This window comes from Nilaparvata lugens, chromosome Y (assembly GCF_014356525.2).
Source record: "Nilaparvata lugens isolate BPH chromosome Y, ASM1435652v1, whole genome shotgun sequence".
NCBI classification, from domain to species: domain Eukaryota; kingdom Metazoa; phylum Arthropoda; class Insecta; order Hemiptera; family Delphacidae; genus Nilaparvata; species Nilaparvata lugens.
Window position 1 is genome coordinate 7,699,525 of NC_052519.1, and position 18,903 is coordinate 7,718,427.

An 18,903-nucleotide genomic window follows, 5' to 3' on the forward strand; every position below is an offset into this window, starting at 1 on the left:
CAAGGGGAAGGGGAGAGAGAGAGATATATCTCTTTTCAACCCCCTCACCCCCTCTGGGCAAGGGGAAGGGGAGAGAGAAAGATATATCTCTCTCTTTTCATCCCCCTCACCACCACTTGGCAGGGGGAAGGGGAAATCTATTTTTAGAAAGAGAGAGATAGAAAGATATATCTCTCTTTTCAACCCCCTCACCTCCACTGGGCAGGGGGAAGGGGAAATCTATTTTTAGAACACCCCCCACCCTACAGGCGGGGGAAGGGGAGGCGGGATGGACGAGGGGGGATGGGGGAGGGGATTTCGAGCAAAAAAGTCAGTCTTAAATGTCAAATGTTATCTACTCGTCGCAGGTCATGACTGTCGGGGCTGTACAAAAATTAGAGTGGCCTCAACTGTCGCCTAATGCAGACGACATTTGAGGCCACTTTTTCAGGAGTCCTCTACCGTTGCTGGCCTCGAATGTCGCCGGCCTCTACCGTTGCTTGTCTCGACTGTCGCAGGACTCTTCTGTCGTTTGCCTCGTTTGACATCGACCCGAAATATAAACACGATCATTTTACAGAATATTGTGTTCTATTCATCAATTAATTAAAATAACGAGCGAAGTTTGGTGCCCCGATATTTCTATGATTATTGGGTGATCAGTGACTAAAATGAATCTTGAGATTCGAATTTGCAAGTGACGAATGATCTTGACTGCAGTGATTATTCTATCATTAGAAATGAAGCCAAACTTATCCGAGTTGAACAATTATATTTGGGACAAGTGGAGCAGAGCTAAGCTGAGCATGGTTTGCTCTAATGAGTGTCAGCCATTAAAGGTCTGGAGTGGTGGGGGAAGGGAGAGGCGAGTGTCAATTTGATGAGAGTTCACAATTCATCAGGCAAGTTCTAATGAATCATTAGTGAATGCTGATGGATGCTCCAGATGAGGGTGATCGAAGAGAGAGAGAATTAGGAGGAGGAGAAGAAGAGAGGAAGGAAGAAGGAGGAGAATAGATTGGAGGAAGAAGAAAAAGAGAAGTAGGGAAATAAAGAGAATGAGAATGAGGAGAAGAATGAGTAGAAATTGAAGTAGAAGGAGAGGAAGATGAAGGAGAAGTGGACAGAGAAAGAGAAGAAGATGAAGTAGACAGAAGACAAAAGAAGAAGATTGATTGATTGAGTACTTTATTTATGTAGATTACAATATAGACTGGCCTATACACTTATATACAATAGCTTACAATACAGCAAAATTATAGATGAATTAACATAATATGGACTAAGAAAATAATTATTGAACTGTATATGATATAAAAATATCTGTAATAACTGTAGATAATTATATTATTATGCATCTACATAAATTGACGGAGCTTTGGATATATCAATGTCCATTCTTTGTAAAGAATATTAAAAATATCCCAAAATATTTCAAAAAGCACTATCCTTACCAATAAAACTGGTGTGTTTTTGGCAGCCCTGCAAATTTGAAGCTTCTCAGTTCTCACAAGACGTAGCATAAAATTTAAATGTCAGATCAAATTATTTATTATTCCTCTAGCAAAATCTTATGTATATTTCTTATATTCTTTTTGCACTTTGTATTTGTTTTCTTTCATCTTATACTTTAATCTTTGAAGGGTCATATTTATTTTTCCCAAGTTTATTTAACTTTTGTAACTTGTTTTTTTTTTTTTTGTAACGGGACACCGCCGTAAATCTTTGGGTTTGGCAGGACCCTCAATTATTTGAATTTCGAATAAAATTTTGATTTGATTTGAATCTTGACAATGAATGAAAGAATGACAATGATAAGATGAATAAATAAATCTCTAACTATCTCCGACTACAGTGTTCAATTCCTAATGTGTAGCAGATCAGTGAAACGATTATGTGAGATTATATTGCAGCTGGAGAAATGATCAATCTATTCCTGCTTTGATTCTTCAAAGAGAATTCGAAGTTTCGGCAATCAAATGGAGAAAGAGAATCAGCAGCTCCTATTGCTGAGGAAGGCACTCTGACAATACAAAGAAGATGAGCTCACATACGAGTCCTGATGATGCAATCTAAAACCAATCACAATCTATCTCACGTATTTCTTCTTCTTGTTCTATATTCTGTTATCCTTGTTCTTTTCTTCTACATTGTTCTTGTTCCTCTTTTCTTCATTATTATTGTTCCTCTTTCCTTCCTCGTTATTCTCCCTGTTCTTTTCTTCCTCCTTGTTCTATTTCTTCTTCTTATCTTTCCACATCTTCTCTACCTCCTCCACCTATCTTACTTCTACTCCTGCTCCTCCTGTGCCTTCTCGTTCTTCTCCTTTTCTCCTTCTCCACCCACTCCGTCTCCTTCTTATCATCCAACTTCTCCGCTCCTTATCATCCAACTTCTCCACTCCTTCTTTTTATTCTCTTTATTCTCCTCCTCCTCCTCCATTGTCTTCTCGTTCTCGTTTTTCCATTTTCTCCTTTTTCTCAACTTTCTCATCCTTCACTTTCTTGTACTCCATCTCCTCCTTTCCCTTCAACTTCTGATACTTACTGTTCCCCTCTTTTTCTAATCATTTTCTCCTTCTTCTGCACTGCCTCCTCCACCTCCAACTTCTCCTTCTCCTTCTTCTTCTCAAGTACCTCCTTTCCCTTCAACTTCTGATACTTACTGTTCCTCTTTTTTATCATTTTCTTCTCCTTCTCAACTTCATCCTCCACCTTCTCCTTTTCCCTCTTGTACTCCATCTCCTTCTTTTCCTTCCGCTCCTTCTTGTTCTCCACTTTCTTCTTATTTTTTCCTCCTCCTCAAACTCCTCCTCCACCATCTCTTCCTCTATCTTTTACTCCATCTCCTCCTTCTTTCCGTTCTCCTCCTACTCCTTCTCGTTCTCCACTTTCTTATTCTTTTATCCTTCTACTACTCCTCTATTTTCTCTCCCTTCTCTTCTCATACTATTCATCCTCTTCCTCAATCAAAAACTACTTTATTTTCATTATCCTCCTTCTAATTCTTAACATTCTTCTCTTACTCTTACTCCACCTTCTCTTACTCATAGTTTCACCCTCCACCCCATGCTCCTCATCCTCCTACTCCTCTTCTCCCACTTTCCCTTTCCTCTACCTTCATCATCTACTTCTCCTCATTCATCCCACTTGTTCTTGTTTCTCTCCTTCTCTTGTTTTTCCCCACTCCATCATTTCATAATCCTCTTTTTTCTGCTCCAATTCCTTTTTTCTCTTCTACCTCCACCCCTTTATACTCTCTCACTTTTTATTTGAGTATGTGTCACACAATATGGCCTCTAATAAGTCACTTGACGCTTGCAATTTTTAAGGTCAGCTATTGTTACAAACCAAACCACAGTTCACAGTTCACAGCAATCTTATATCTTGAAGATTCAAAAATAAGAATATTCTTTAATTATAATAATATCGAGTAACCTGGCTGGCTCAGGTCTGGTGTCAGTGTTTTCAGGTCGCAACTGATCAATAATGTCCTCTGACATGACCTAACGACTGTTTTTTAGGCAGCCGGGACCGACGACCTAATGTGTCCATCCGAAACACGGGAGTGGCTCGAGATAAATATCTTGCCCATTATATACTTATTGGGTTAGATTACCTCAAATACATCATTCCAACTTAAATTAATGATAGACATGTATTAAATTTTTACACTTTTTTCTATGTATTTCACACGACATGCAGTAAAATATTTAAGTAAACAATCAAAATTTTTTGTCAAAGTCTTGCGAGACGGTCGTAAGTACTACAGTCAGTAAGTAAAATATTTTGATTATTTACTTGAATATTTGACTGCATGTCGTGTGAAATACATAGAAAAAAGTGTTTTAATACATCGCAGCTCGGTATGGATCAAGAAAACATCACCTTTATCCTATTTTGTTGAGTATTATTCCATTAAATGCATATTATTTGTCAACTGACCTATGGGCCACTCTGTCCATTTGTGGGATAAGTGGAAGAGGAGGCTGTTATTGCCTCAATTTCGCCCACATTAAATAATTGTAAAGTATAAATAAAAAGCATTGATCTATCTATCTATCTACATAGATTACAGTCATATAATATGAGAAGAACTATTGACATCTATAGATAGGTAGATGTGCGCATTTTTCTACATGAGAGGAAAGCGAGTTTGTATGGTGTGAGTGTGACACAAAAGAAAAGCGGGAGAGAGTTGAACTGAGAAGAGGGAAGAAAAGAGAAGGCGGAGAGGAGAATGGGCAACAATGCAAAGAATGATGATTGAAGTGGAAATGGGTGAAAATTGGGCTGGAGCGCTTTTGTTCACTAGGAATCAGTTGCAATGGGTTTATTGGCTTTCATTCCTGATCGTCGCCTTTCTAACAAGGCTTCTTTCTTCTTCTGCTTCTCCTTCTTCTTCTTCTTCTTCTTCTCCTCCTTCTTATTCTTCCTCTTCTTCTTCTTCTTCTTCTTCTTCTTCTTCTTCTTCTTCTTCGCCTTCATCTTCTTAATTTACTTCTTGTTCTCACACTCATCTCTCATTCATTTCAAATCCTATACTATTAAACGAGCAACTTCTGTTTATATGTTTGGATTTTTAGATGTTTGGATGTTTATATGTGTGTATTTCACCCGATCTCGAAAACGGCTCTAACGATTCTCACGAAATTCAAAACATAGTAGGTTTATAATATAAAGGTTCGATTGCACTAGGTCTCATCCCTGAGAAAACTCGCTGAAGGACATTAAAATGATAATTATTATTCATCCTGGGAAAAGCAGCTGATAATAATTATTTCGTCATCTGTTGGTGATGGAAGTGAGTGAGAGAGTTCATATGTGTGGGACTGTGTCAAAATTATGACTCAACTGTTGAACTTTTGTAATCATTCAATCAGGTACTTAGTGCCGGTTGCAGAAAAGCCGGGTTATTTTCAATCCTGATTGATTCCAGTAGATCCATCTTTCTGAAACTAATGGTCTTCTTTGATTTGGTTCACGTGAAGTTAATCAGGGATAAAATTTAACCGGGTTTTGTGCAACTGCCGTGAGGGAAATTTTTGTATTCATCTGTAAATTAATCCTAATTTACTGTGATCAGATAGAACATTTCTGTATGAATGTCAATATTATTTATTTTTTCGTAATAAATTTTTTATGCTTTTGTACTCCAGAGCGAAGCTCGGTCCTCGATATTAATAAATAAATCGACGGTTATTGACTTCCTCTATATAATTCTACCTATCTGTACCACTCGAATTCTTCCTTAATTGATGAAATAATGCAATTAATTGGCTATATCTGACTTCTATCTAGGACACAAGTAGGAAACATGAAAAGAACAGAACATGAATGAAAATATGGTGCAATAGTAGAAAGAAGAAAGAAGAATTGAGTGGTTCTAACAAGTGAATGAATTCCCGTGTGGAAATTCCTTCATACTTTCTTTCTCTCTTTTTAGGTACATTTCTTGTCTCCCTTTTCCTCCGTGCCTCTTCTTCTTCTTCATTTTCTTCTCCTCCTCCTCCTCCTTCTTCTTCTTCTTCTTCTTCTTCTTCTTCTTCTTCTTCTTCTTCTTCTTCTTCTTCTTCTTCTTCTTCTTCTTCTTCTTCTTCTAAGTTTCTCCTTTTCTCTCTCTGTTTTCCTCAAGGGAACGAGGAAGTAAGGCTTGTGATTGATTGTAGTATCGTAGAGGGAATTTGTCAATGGAGCTGGAGGGGAAACTATAGTCTGTTCAATTCACGTCGTACTGTCAGAATTCGTTGAACAGGATGCATTGGTTCTATCTGTAAGAAATGCTGACTGTATAAAAAAAAACTCACTAGGGAAGACTACGGTATAGCACTCAATGTTCTCTTCTTTTCTTTATTCTCAAGGTATTTCAACAAAAAAAGCAAACACTGCAACAAATACTATATGGGAAGTATTGTGCATACTTTTACCCGTTGCTGATAGTACATTAAAACGAGATAAATTACATAGAAAGTTATTTAAAAACTATATAACTTGGAATTGATAAATCAATATAAGAGATACAGAAATACACTCAATACTCTGATAAAAAAAGCAAGATTGATTATTTTAACTGTAAATTCGAGGAACACAAAAACGATTCTAAAAAAAACTGGAAATACATTAATGAACTACTCGACTTGAAAAAATTCAAAATCAATAAATCTAGATGCTACTACTCTTAATAAATATTTCGCTGGTGTTGGAGAATCGTTCGCTAAAAAGATAATCGATAATACAGACAATATAGAGATTCCCAACTCAATAGCAAATCCTAATGTAAAAAGTATCTTCCTCATTCCCACAAACGATTATGAAATAGAGTTATTAATAGATCAACTCAAGAATAAATTTACACCAGGTGTTGATAACTTTACAGGACCTTTCCTCAAAAAAAATATCACCCTCTTTAACCTCACCTTTAGTTCATATATTTAACAAATGTTTAAGCAAAGGATATTTCCCTAAAAAATTCAAAGAAGCTAAAATTATACCATTACCAAAAACTGGAGACCTTGGAAACCCGGATAGTTACAGACCGATTAGTTTAATGAGTAATATTTCTAAAATACTATAAAAAATTTTGAAAATCAGATTAATGAGTTTCCTAGATAAACATAAAATCATTGACAACAATCAATATGGTTTCCAAGCAAATAGTTCAACCAAAGATGCGGTAATCCATCTCAACAATATAATTTTTGATAACTTTAATAGAAACAAAAAAACACTGGCTATTTTTATGGACTTATCAAAGGCCTTTGATACAGTTCCTCACAACATACTACTCTATAGACTGGACAGGGTGGGTGTAAGAGGTTCTGTGAATAAGTTATTCTCAAGTTACTTGTCGAATAGGAAACAGTATCTCACTTTAAATGGACAGACAGAAATCAGTTACACCTCTCAGTTTGGTACTCCTCAAGGGACAGTACTATCCCCGATTTTGTTTCTCATCTATGTAAACGACCTGTTAAAATTAAACCTTGAAAATTGTACTATTTTATCTTTCACCGACGATACAACTTTGATTTTTAGCGGAGACACATGGGAAGAAACGTTCAAAGTTGCAAATATTGGTTTGAAATTAGTTCAACAATGGCTTGAAGATCATATACTAACCCTAAATGCAAATAAAACTCAATATATAACTTTCTCACCCACCGTAATTGGTCAACCATCAATAGATCTTGAACTTTCTATAAAAAAATCAAAGAAAAATAACAATGGCACCCAAATAATGAATGAGGTCGCCCACAAAAAAATACCTTTGGAGAGAGTGCAATCTATAAAATATCTTGGTATTTTTGTAGATCGCCATATCAAATGAAACATTCACCTAGAGTACCTCTGCTCAAAATTGAAATATCTCATCTATATTTTCTATAAAATAAATAACATTGAAAACAGGGAGAAAATAAGAAAAATTTATTTCGCATATGCACATTCCTTATTCCAATATATCATTGAGGTGTGGGGTGGAGCTTTTGATACGCACTTGAGAAAACTGGGATGGAACAGCCACGGCCAGGGAGGTCCTTCTGCTTATTGGTCGCCACATAAATGCCCATGTGACTGTTGTTCAACAATACAGGAATCTCTTTGCCAGTGTACACCACTTCTTTTGGTTCTGCAAAAGCAAAAAAAATTATCTCAACACAAATAATATTATTCAGATTTTAATAATTAATAGCTGTAGACGTAAGGGTACAAAGGTGGAGCGGAGCGCGGCGTGGTCAGAGCTTGATGATACACACAGGAAGCGTCTGAGTGTCAAGGGCCTAGAAAATGGCCATGTCTAAGTTTGCACAGACATTACTTTGTGAGAATAATTACTTAAAGTATTGGATATTAGCCGAATTTCTCCCGCAAAATTCACTAGATGGTGAGAGAATTGATGAATTTTTAAAATATCATAGAAATATGAATGAAATGAATTAAAATAGCCTTAATTTTGATTTCAAAGTGAATGATGCATTATCATTATAATCTAATGAACTGATTAGCTTGCAATTTTGCACAAAGATTTCAATTTACCGATGATGATGATGATGATGGCTAGATGTCTATTTTCAGTTCTCCACGATTTCAGGACGTGTATTTAGCGTACGCCAAACATGTATTTAGTACATGTAACCATACATATATCCGTACATGTACCTACAAGCCAATTTCTTTCTTATTCAAGAAGAAGAAGATAGACTATAGAACCGTTGATTACAATATTTTTCCTCCACCTACTGTCCAAAGTACTTACTTGACTCCCTGAAACATAATACTAAAGTGTCACTTTTTCACTCTGGATAGTAAAAAACAGAAAACTCCCTAGGGAGTAAAAGTGACTCCATTTAAATAACATGGGAAGCATCTCTATTTTAAGAACTTACATGGTAATAGGTGAGAAGGTCTAAGCTCAGATGAGAAAGCGTAATGGAGGTGTCTGTCAAGGAGTCAACTGAATTCAATACCACAACCAGAAACTTGATCAACTCATGAAATATATGTTTGAGTAGTATAATTTTGCCAAATTTTGGATCGGCAAAACTTCAAGGTCACCCCAGGTGATCAAACCTAACCTCAAGGTCACCCCAGGTGACCTAACCTAACCTCAAGGTCACCCCAGGTGAAAAAAAAAATTAAAAAAAAAATAAAGAAAATAAATAAATAAAAAAAAAAAAAATAAAAAAAAAAAAAATCATAAATCATAAAAAAATCGCAATTGAATGAAAGTAAATAAGAATTAATTTCACGACCTTTGGGAGTGGTGGGAGACTGTTTGGGTATATATATGGGAGCTCCTAGCCATAAGAGCTATCATTGTGTTGCTGACCTTGTTGGAGACAAGTTGCTGTTTTTAGTGTGTGTGCTACAGTGCAGTTAAAGTAAGTACAATCTATAGTGTTTATTATTATTATTTTAAAAGACCCATTTTGATGAAAATACTTTATGTGAGGATGTCTCCTCACCATTCAGTTTGAGAGAATTTTAAAAGACCCATTTTGATGAATTCTATATTGTTTATTATTATTTCAAAAGATCCATATTGATAAATACTTTGTGTGGGGATGCCTTCTCACACACACACACATCATGATGATCATTCAGTTTGAGAATTTTAAAAGACCCATTTTGATGAATACTTTGTGTGGGGACTTTAAGATGTCTCCTCACACACATCATGATGATCATTCAGTTTATTCATCTTTTCTTAAAACTATTCTTGTTGAATGGGCATTGTAAAATCCAATCCTAGATAGATAACCACCCATACAATATTAGAGAACCACCCATACTAACGGCATGTATGTCGTTTTCAGCCATGATCCGATCCAATGGTATTGACATGAACAGCAGGCTTGAAGCAGCCTACCTTGCTGACCAGATATCTAGAGGACGTCTAGTGATAATGTGGGTACCTCATGATGAGGGAGACCAAAGGGCTTACAATGAACTGATGTCAAGGGGTAGAATGGAAGTACAATTCATTCCAAACAATCCTCATTTACCACCAATTACATTTGGACCCAACCCTAGACAAGCTCCCCACAACAATAACCTCCATTCCTACAGGTCTGCTCCTTACAACCTACAAAATCGAAGCCTTACTTCTACCCAAACTCGTAATCCAACATTCTGCGTCAATGGCTCACAATCTATCAATCCCCCACCCTGCGAACCTATCAATCACCCACAACAACCATTCAATCCTACTATTAGCCGCCCAACTCTGAATCCTACTATGAACAATGGCAACATTCCCCAACCAAACAACCATCAAACAAATAGCATTCCCCTACCAAACAACCGTCAAACAAATAGCATTCCTCTACCAAACAGGTCCAACAATTCTACCCAGCAGCCTAACCGTTCTACATCAAATCCTCCTCATTCTTTTCTTACTCCTCCTCCTCATCCTCCATCTCCCTCTCCTCCTCCATGCTTCCAAACCAGTGCTAATTCAAGAAACCCAAGTACCCAGCCACGTCCTCAACCACATCAATTCCAACCCTGGAACAATGGAGACTTTCGATTAATGTGGGTGCCAGATGACCCAACCTTCCCACCCCAAACCTTCCTTTAAGCATACCCTTCAGTACAGCTACACCCATCACGTGAGAATAAATAAGGTTAGACATTGAAAAATGAAGTTTTAATGCTTCGTCAAATAACGCTGCATGAACAATGCTTCCAACCCTCTTTCTATGCATGACAGTTATGATGGATATAATAATACTGCTTATTATATATATTGCAAACATGTACCCCTACAACTATGGATGTCTCTAATATAGGTCAAACTATTACCAGTAGAAATGTAATGAGCAACTATTAACATATATATGGAAATTACAGATGCCGAATTCCTCCGCTACCGCTGATGCCTCTGCTGCCGCAGCCTCTGATGTCACTACAGCCCCAACCGCTGATGGTGCTGCCAACAATGCTGCCAACAATGCAGAGATAGCCGCAGCCCATCTACCACCCCATGCAATGCCTCTGCAAATGATACCGCTACCATTGATGCCTCTGCTACAACTGACACCTCTGCCACAGCCTCTGATGCCACTGCCGCCCCAACCGCTGATGGTGCTGCCAACAATGCTGCCAACAATGCAGAGATAGCCGGAGCAATCTTCAGAGAGGGTAGAGTATTCAAACCTGTCACCCTAGAGAATCTTGCCAAAATGCCCAGAGGAGTACAGATCAATTTATGCTATGTGAAACGTGTAACCAGTATAAATGGTGAGGGATTAACTGCTGAATTAGAAAGAGAGTATGACTATGCACGTTGTTTCATGCCCAAAATGTATATCAACACAGTGTTCAAAAGAGTGGGGGAAGATCCAGTTGATATGACTGGGTATAGTGTTATTATACGCGAAGTTTTACCTTTGAAAAATCGTAATCGTACACATACGTTGGAATTTTTCAAAAATGGAATTCCATGTTCCGAAGCCTAAATGCATAAGCTGATTGGATTGTATTATCAATAGGTATTGTGAAGATGTTGTATACTTTGGAAAATTTGCTTAAAATTTGTTTAAAATTCTAAAAATGTATTGCTGTATACTACTTGTAGCATTATGCTTAAGAATACAGAAATGTATTGTTTTATAAGAGTTATCTTGATGTAACAATTTGATGCTTGAAATTCTAAAAATTGTATTGCTGTATACTTGTAACATTATGCTTAAGTATTCAGAAATGTATTGTCTTATAAGATTTATCTCGATGTAACAAATTCCAAAAAAAAAAAATGTATTGTTTACTTGTAATAAATTTTGAAAATAAAAGTATTTTCATCAAAATGTGTCTTTTAAAATAATAATAATAAACAATATGGATTGTACTTACTTTAACTGCACTGTAGCACATACACGTACATATAAAAAAGAATTGAACAATTTCCTATTGAGTTTTCATTATCCTTTACCATGTCATACAGAGTAAGCTGCTTAACAAGGATTCAAAAAACATCAAATAAACAGATATCCATTGTGGTGTAGTGGTTAGCGGTGTTGCTTTCCATGCTGTAGGTCCCAGGTTCGAACCTTCAGGGGGTATAGATTGATGTAGGGTCCCAATTGTTGAGGTAAGTATACAGGGTTGTATACCATTACACCTCAATGGATATCTTTTGATATTTTGCATCTTGGCCAACATGCCAATAGATATTAGGCAGTAGACAAAAAACTGTAAACATATCATGACAGGGGAGGAGTGGGGTAGTTGAAACTGTCTTCATTGAAAGCATAGCAACCTAATTTCTTACCTATATGAGGAAGTAGGATAATCAATAATAACAAATGGTTCAATACACACAGTATTTATTGACAAACATTTATAATCAATCTTCAGTATTGAACAGAATATACAGCTGAAGAAGTCTTTCTCCTCGGCTATAATCATTGTTGGTGACATAACGCTCAACTGATGGCTTATTCCTTTCACAAACAATGCATGGTCCATCAACTTCGTCATATCCCCCAGTAGATGGCAGTGGCATAGGTATGCGTACAGCCTTGTAGATGCTAATCTAAAAAGCTGAATCACCAGATGTTCCATCCTCCAGCCTGAATCGTTTCACATGTCCTGTACTCTCAATTTTTGTAAATCCTGCAAATTTGATCTCCTTTTGACCCATAAGACATGTCCCAGTAGACATTTAGATTGCTGTCCACATATAAAATCACACTTGTTGTATTGGTCCTGATTGAGAACACTCAACACAATCTTCACATCCTTTTCCCTCCAGTTGGCTACCTTCTCAAGATTAACAATAGCAGCCATTCTACCATTATCCAACTTGAAGAAAGATTTTAGCAGTATGCAAGTGTCATCAAACATGACAGTGAATTTCATTGCAAGTCCTGGTGGGCAATGACGCATTGCCCTCTTGTTGATATTATCCTTGATACTCTTCATAGTTTGCGTGAAAACTTTCAGCAGGAAACATTTCACATCGGTGGAGGTCACATGAGTATTTCTCAATGGGTTGTGAAGATCATCGCATACAAAGAAAACGTTTCTATCCTTGACTGCATCAACAACAGCCTGATGCTTCTGCCTGAGTCGTATGCATGCACAACTATGAGATTCACGATCTGCACAAAACTCTAAATGACCACTCTCCTTGAAAAAGTCACTCAATGTCATTATACCATGATAATTCAGTTCAGCTTCAAGCTCACTCACTGCATTAAGCAGATAACGTTCACGTTCACTGTCTGACAACATTGCAAGACTGAGTGCATTTTGTTGTCAGCATCATCATTTATACTATGCTTGCTGAGTGGTGGGGGTAGCCCATTTCCTGTTTCATCAGGTCTGCATGACGTCATATGATTGTACAATATTGTACAAGTAAACAGTCAACTAACAATTGACAGTTGACAGTTGTTAGTTGACGACTGTTGACAATTGACAGTTGATTGACAGTTGACAATTGACAGTTGACAGTTGATTGACAGTTGACTGTTATATACCAATGGATACTATGAAAACTGTTCATCAGGTCTGCATGACGTCATATGATTGCACAATATTGTACAAGTATCAAAGAGGAGTGAGGAAGATAAATGATAGAGCATAGAGTTGATTACAATATTTCTTTTTATTGATAATGCAAATGAGTATTAACAGCATTGAAAAAATTGTGACAAAAGGCTCTATCTTCTAACAAAGTTTTGTTAATCCAACCATGTAGAGCAATAACAATTTTCAATGAGCAAAATAATTGTGTATTTGACAATCCATCAGCGTTGTTGACGTTGTTGGCTGACTGAACTCCAAACGTTAAAGATGATAGCTTGTTCCGCACCATTTCGATAAAGTTGAGTAGATGATGTTCTGGGCAGTATATGCCATCAATCTTCTTGATCAGCAACTCCAAATCAGGCGTAGCAGGAAAGAAATATGCTGATGATAGGTCCAGGTACTCCACATTGTTCAGTTGTAGAATTGTATCCAGTAGAGTAATCTGCTTATATCCATGGACAAAGATTTTAATTGGACGCTGCTGGTTCTGATCCAACCACCTTCCAACTGTTCCACGCACAATTTCCATCAAATCCGAATAGGGAAGATGTTCTCTCCCACAGTCTGACCACCTGAGTCCATGTTTAGCTTGATGTATACAGTTGTTGGCGATGATTTGCCTGCTAGTCTTGAGCATAGACTCAGAGTAGGGAGGCTTGAAAAAGTAGTGATGAGTAGTCACATGATTCTCATCATCTTGCTCCAGGATAGCCATCTCCTTCACAATAAACTTGTTGTCCAAACCTTCAAAACCTTGAAAGTTCATCAGGTACAGTGGTAGTGGTCCAAAAATGTTTTCCGCTCTACTCGATGGCCAGTCATCTACACCACTTTCTGCTGTAATGTAGGAGTCGTCATCATTGAGTCCAGTTGTACTCGTAGAGGCATCTTTCATCAGCGGTCGCTCACCAATAACACAGCCCACCACGTCCTCCCCTTCATGTGAAGACAGCTCCCCCTCCTCAATAAAAAGTCCTCTGTATCCTGTCATGACTGGCTCATTCATTGTCTCGAGCTCAACTGAGCAATTTATCACTGTGCACTGACTATATATCTTTTTATGCCGACAGTACAAGGCCTGACATTGGTCGATACTCTTTAGTCATCTCATGAATCATCATACAGTAGGCAGTTGTATTACCTGGAATGTTTTCAGATGCTTCAAACTCAATCCTCACATCGATACTTCCAGTTTTGAGTGACTCATTTTGGCGGGAGCAATCAAAAGCAAACAGCATTATTTTTCCATCACCAATGGCATTCTTTTCAAACAGAGGGTTGCTTGCACGAGCATTACCATGGTTGTAGACTCCATTGAAAGCTGCATACATGTTGTAGATGCGATTATCATCACCATCAATGCTCTCATATGGGTAGTATCTGCTGTTTAAAAACACTCAAACATCCTTCATATTACACTTGTCAAAGCGAGAACTGTTGGCTGCTGCCACACCTCGTCTTGCAGTCTGTAGCCCAACCACAATGTATCGTGGCTTTTCATGCTGTGATGTTGACTTGACAGTCCATGTATGCTTTCTTGTCTGTGGTAACGTTGGATAGGTATACAACTCCCAATGTCGAAATGATATACTGATGGGTGTGTCATTCTGTACAATCTGTAGCAGACGCAGTTTCACATCATCTGCCACTTCCACATACGGCATTCTCCATAAAAGCTTTGTGATTGCTACATTAGCAGCAGCAACATTCACACAGTCGTGAAAGTTGGGGCTGACCCTCAACACCAGCTCTTGTTTCACATTGAGCAAAATCTGTCTATAGTCTTCGGCAAAGCCTAGCAGGTATCTCAAAGGCACATCCATGATTGTAGTGTCGTCTCCATTGGCAGCAAAATCGGTGAATCCATGAGTTGGGCTAAACTTGTAGCCAGCTCCTTCCATCTTGGTCCACTCATCACGTTCAAATGTAACAGCATTCTTCATTAGGCTGGTAACTCCAGGATTGCGTATACCATCCACCTCCACACCATTGATTTCATAGCGTATCTCTGAAAACACATTGCCAAAGAATCCAGAGACACATGGAGTTCCAGCCACAGCAGCGTTGGCAGCTCCAGTCACAGTATACTCCAAATGTAGATAGCTCTCCGATGGCAGTGTGTAAACATCTTGCTGTTGAATTGGAATCCGTATCTCATCGTTGGCATTATAGCTTACAGTATAGGGTGCATGAGAATGGTACTCAAACCCAATGATACTGTTGTCCGATGACGGTCCATTCTGTGTCACATCCAAAACTCCCATTTTCCTATTCTACTCGTATCTGACAGCCTCGTTCTTGCAAATACTCAATGCTCCTAGATGTTAACCTTGTCAAGGTTGAATGCTGAATGACATCCTTCACTCTATTATCTACTTTTATAGGCTTAGAATGTATCTCTGTAGGAGAAGGAGGAGGAGGAGAATGAGGGTGTACTGCAACAGCCTTATCCAGCCCTTGATTCAGCTTTCCAAATAACAGCACCATCTCACTTGCGTTGTCTCAAATGTAAAGCAATATTTATTTCCTCGCCTCTATTATTTATAAGACGACCGTACTCATCGACTACTTGCAGTGTAATGCTACCAATCTGCTTGATGTCTACAGGTAAATAGATTACATTCTGCACAGTCACCACCATTTTATACCCTGGATCAACGTTTGGGTAAAACTCATAGATCACGGGATCTGTAATTCCATTAGAGTAAGATCCAGTCACAATGTTACAGGTGATGCGTATCACATTAGGCCGACTGATTTGTACAGTATTATCACTTCTAGTAGATGTGTTGGGCTCTATGAACTGGGTATTGGTAAAACCCAACAGTTTCCCTATTGAATCTTGTGGTCGTAAATCCAACTTGGCACTGCTGAAAACTATACACTTTAAGGTTGATGGATCTACAGTCACCTGGAAATCAACATCATTTTCCAACAGCCTTTGTGCAAGCAAGTCAGTAATTGTAGAAAATTCAAAGCTACCTGTTGGTAATGATACCTGATGCAGAACCAAATCCTCCTTGTCAGCAGTAGTAGCTGGCATTCTCCTTTTAGTCCTTTTAGGCAATACTGTACCATCATCATCATCATCATCATCATCAGACTCGCTAGGTTTATGCTTCCGATGTTTAAGCACCTCGCTCCAATACTCTTCAAATCTTGCTTTAGCCATACTCCGAAGCTCATCATGTGTTATCTCTGCACTAGTATCACCCTTCTTATGTATTCTATTACTTGCATAAAAATGTAGTACATTATTGAAACCTTCCTCAATATTAGGTATTGAGTTGCAACTTGTAAAGCTAATCAGACCAATTTCCCATTCACCGCTGCCCACATCAAGTGGTGGATAAAAGTCGCTCTTTAGTATTAATGTCCTACCTCCAAAACATAGCATCATGTTGTTGCCTGCTCAACATACAGTTGCACAATGAGTAGCAATCAGCTTACACTAGACATTTATAGGGATGAAAATAATGTACAAGAGAGATAGTGAATCATTTATTTATTTTCATCAATCAAAAATTGTAAACACAAATGTCCACAGATGTGCGAGTAAAGATCTTCCTGCTTCTGATCATAGTTGTACTCAATCCTCGATGCTGGCTCCAGTCCTTTGTGCATATAGTCAATAAACTCCTGTGGTGGTCTCAGGTTGCCAAATCCGTCAAAGTAGTGAGACACATCATCCTTCTTCACATAGCACACCCAATGTGTGCCAGCTCCAGTGCTGGTGTCCAGGTTGATAATGCCGCATTCTCTCCTCCAGGGCCCATTCAATGGTAGAGCATCCCGCATAAACACTCCTCGAAAATGCTTTAGCTTCAGTCGACATGCATACTTGTAGAGATCAGCATCGGTGAGGGCTCGATCAGGTAGGGCAACTACAGTCTTCTCTTGCCGCCACATTGACGGCGACGTGCTCCATTTCCCTGTGTCCTGCGCTGTTGTCTCAGGTAGAGTCCTTTACCCTTTTTACCAGAACATCTCTCTACTCGTTTTCGACCACGAGTCTTTGTTGTCTTACGTCTGCGGTGTACTCCTCCACCAAACTTTGCTTTAGCCTTCATGATGTTGGTCACTGCTAGTGCTGCAGCCTTCTCAAGTGCTCCTGCGTCTGCAGATTTTACCACACTCCAAGCTCGATCTGCCAAAATGTTGTATGCTACTGCTCTGCTTGATGTATCACTGCTCCTCGACTAAGCAATGTCGTGCTCCTTACAGGCTCGATCAAGACTATTTATACCGGGATCGCCTCGTGCCAACCGCTTCTCTAGCTTTGTACCTGGTCCACAGTACTGGTAACCGGGGATGTGTAGTTCAATAGGCAGAATGTCAATTGCCTTGTTCACCAATTTTCCAGCACTCTTTTTAACTATTGAACCTGCAACTTTTGCAATTGATGACAGTACCCCTCTTCCCTGGTACCTCCTCTCTCTCCTACATCCAGTCATCTAATGTTTCTTAACGGTTTTAGCAGCTGGTTTTATACTTTTTTTGCTGTGGACGATGTTTGTGCTGGTGGCAATGATGTTCCAGGTGGTGTTGTAGGAGGGGGTTCCGGTAATCCCATAAGATCTATGAAACGTTTCTTCATTTCATCAGGTGGCAATCCCTTCATAGATTCAGCATTTTCCAGATCTAACACAATGTCTAAATACATTGTAAACATTTTACCAGCAAACTCAATCAGCCTCTTCTCAAGATATTGATTGTTCACTCCATCAGTAGGCTTAATTGGATCCATCATAACAGTAAGTATTGAATTGTTGAGACTTGTAAATACCTGTGATGTGGTATTGTCCCTTGTCTTTGGCAGCCACATTGAAATCAGTTCTCTGCATGTTGAAAAGTTGACAGCATCCCTGTCAGCACGTGGATTTCCGAAATTGATCAAACGCTTGTAGCGAGCATTAATGTTTCCTATGGAATCCATGACTTGACTGCTATACACAAGCAAAGCAATGTCTCTTATATAGTGAAACTAGTATGCAGGATTAGCAACTATGTAGCCACCTTCTACCAACTCTTCTAAAATTGAATTGATTTCATTCTCATGTCCAGTGTTGCCAACTGCCTTAGACTGATCCAATAGTTTCAGCCTGTCCACAAGTTCGTTGGGATCATTGTAGTAGACGTACTCAATCTTGGTACGGCTGTTTGCCACCATATTGAATGGCGCCACGAGTCCTCTGCCACTGACCTTGCTATACTTGGGTTTAGCATTATTGAGCAGTTTATGGATCACGTTTTTATACTTTGTATCATTCGAGTTTTTACTCTTACCATCTGGAACATGATTTTCCTTATACAAGTTTGTAATGTGTAATATCCGAGTGTATGCCACCTCATCACTAGCCAATGGAGTAATGGGTTTCTTTTTGAAAATGAGTTCACAAAGTCCACACGTTGCATCAAATCTAGTCACGTTTGAAGGATTGTTAGGGTCAGTCAGAACAATCTTTCTTCCATCACTTCCAAAGGTTAAAAGTTTGTTACCCAAATAGTAGTCATTACCAACAACTTCTGGTCCATATGTTTTGTCAGAGCTGCTATCACCACTCATAGCTCTATGAAGATAACGTCCCACCGGTGTTCCAGTCAATCCAACCTTGATCATTGCTTGTCGAATCCTCTTTTGACTGCTGGTTAGTAATGCTTCCTGAGCAGTAGCACCCTCCTCCTCCTCCTCCTCCTCATCCACATCCATCACATCACTTTCATCAACATCATTGGCACTTGCAGATGGCCACAATTTGCGTGCAGTACTCGAGGTACTTGGAACTGGGCTCAACTGCGAAGCTTCTCCAATTCCTTCAAAGGTCAAAGGAGACTCCTCACCAATTTTGGGCAGACGTCTTACCGCTTGTTTCAGGGGTCGGGACAGCAA

At 38.7% G+C, this 18,903-nt stretch overlaps 1 protein-coding gene across 1 annotated transcript; it reads left to right on the plus strand.

Annotated features, from left to right (window-relative positions):
• The first annotated feature begins 8,697 nt into the window (after positions 1 to 8,697).
• LOC120355269 (proline-rich receptor-like protein kinase PERK9) lies at positions 8,698 to 10,388 on the plus strand. Its single transcript, XM_039443615.1, has 2 exons — positions 8,698 to 8,773; positions 9,206 to 10,388. Exon 2 carries the CDS (start codon positions 9,280 to 9,282, stop codon positions 10,054 to 10,056), a length of 777 nt encoding a protein of 258 aa, XP_039299549.1. The 5' UTR covers positions 8,698 to 8,773; positions 9,206 to 9,279; the 3' UTR covers positions 10,057 to 10,388.
• The last annotated feature ends 8,515 nt before the right edge of the window (positions 10,389 to 18,903 follow it).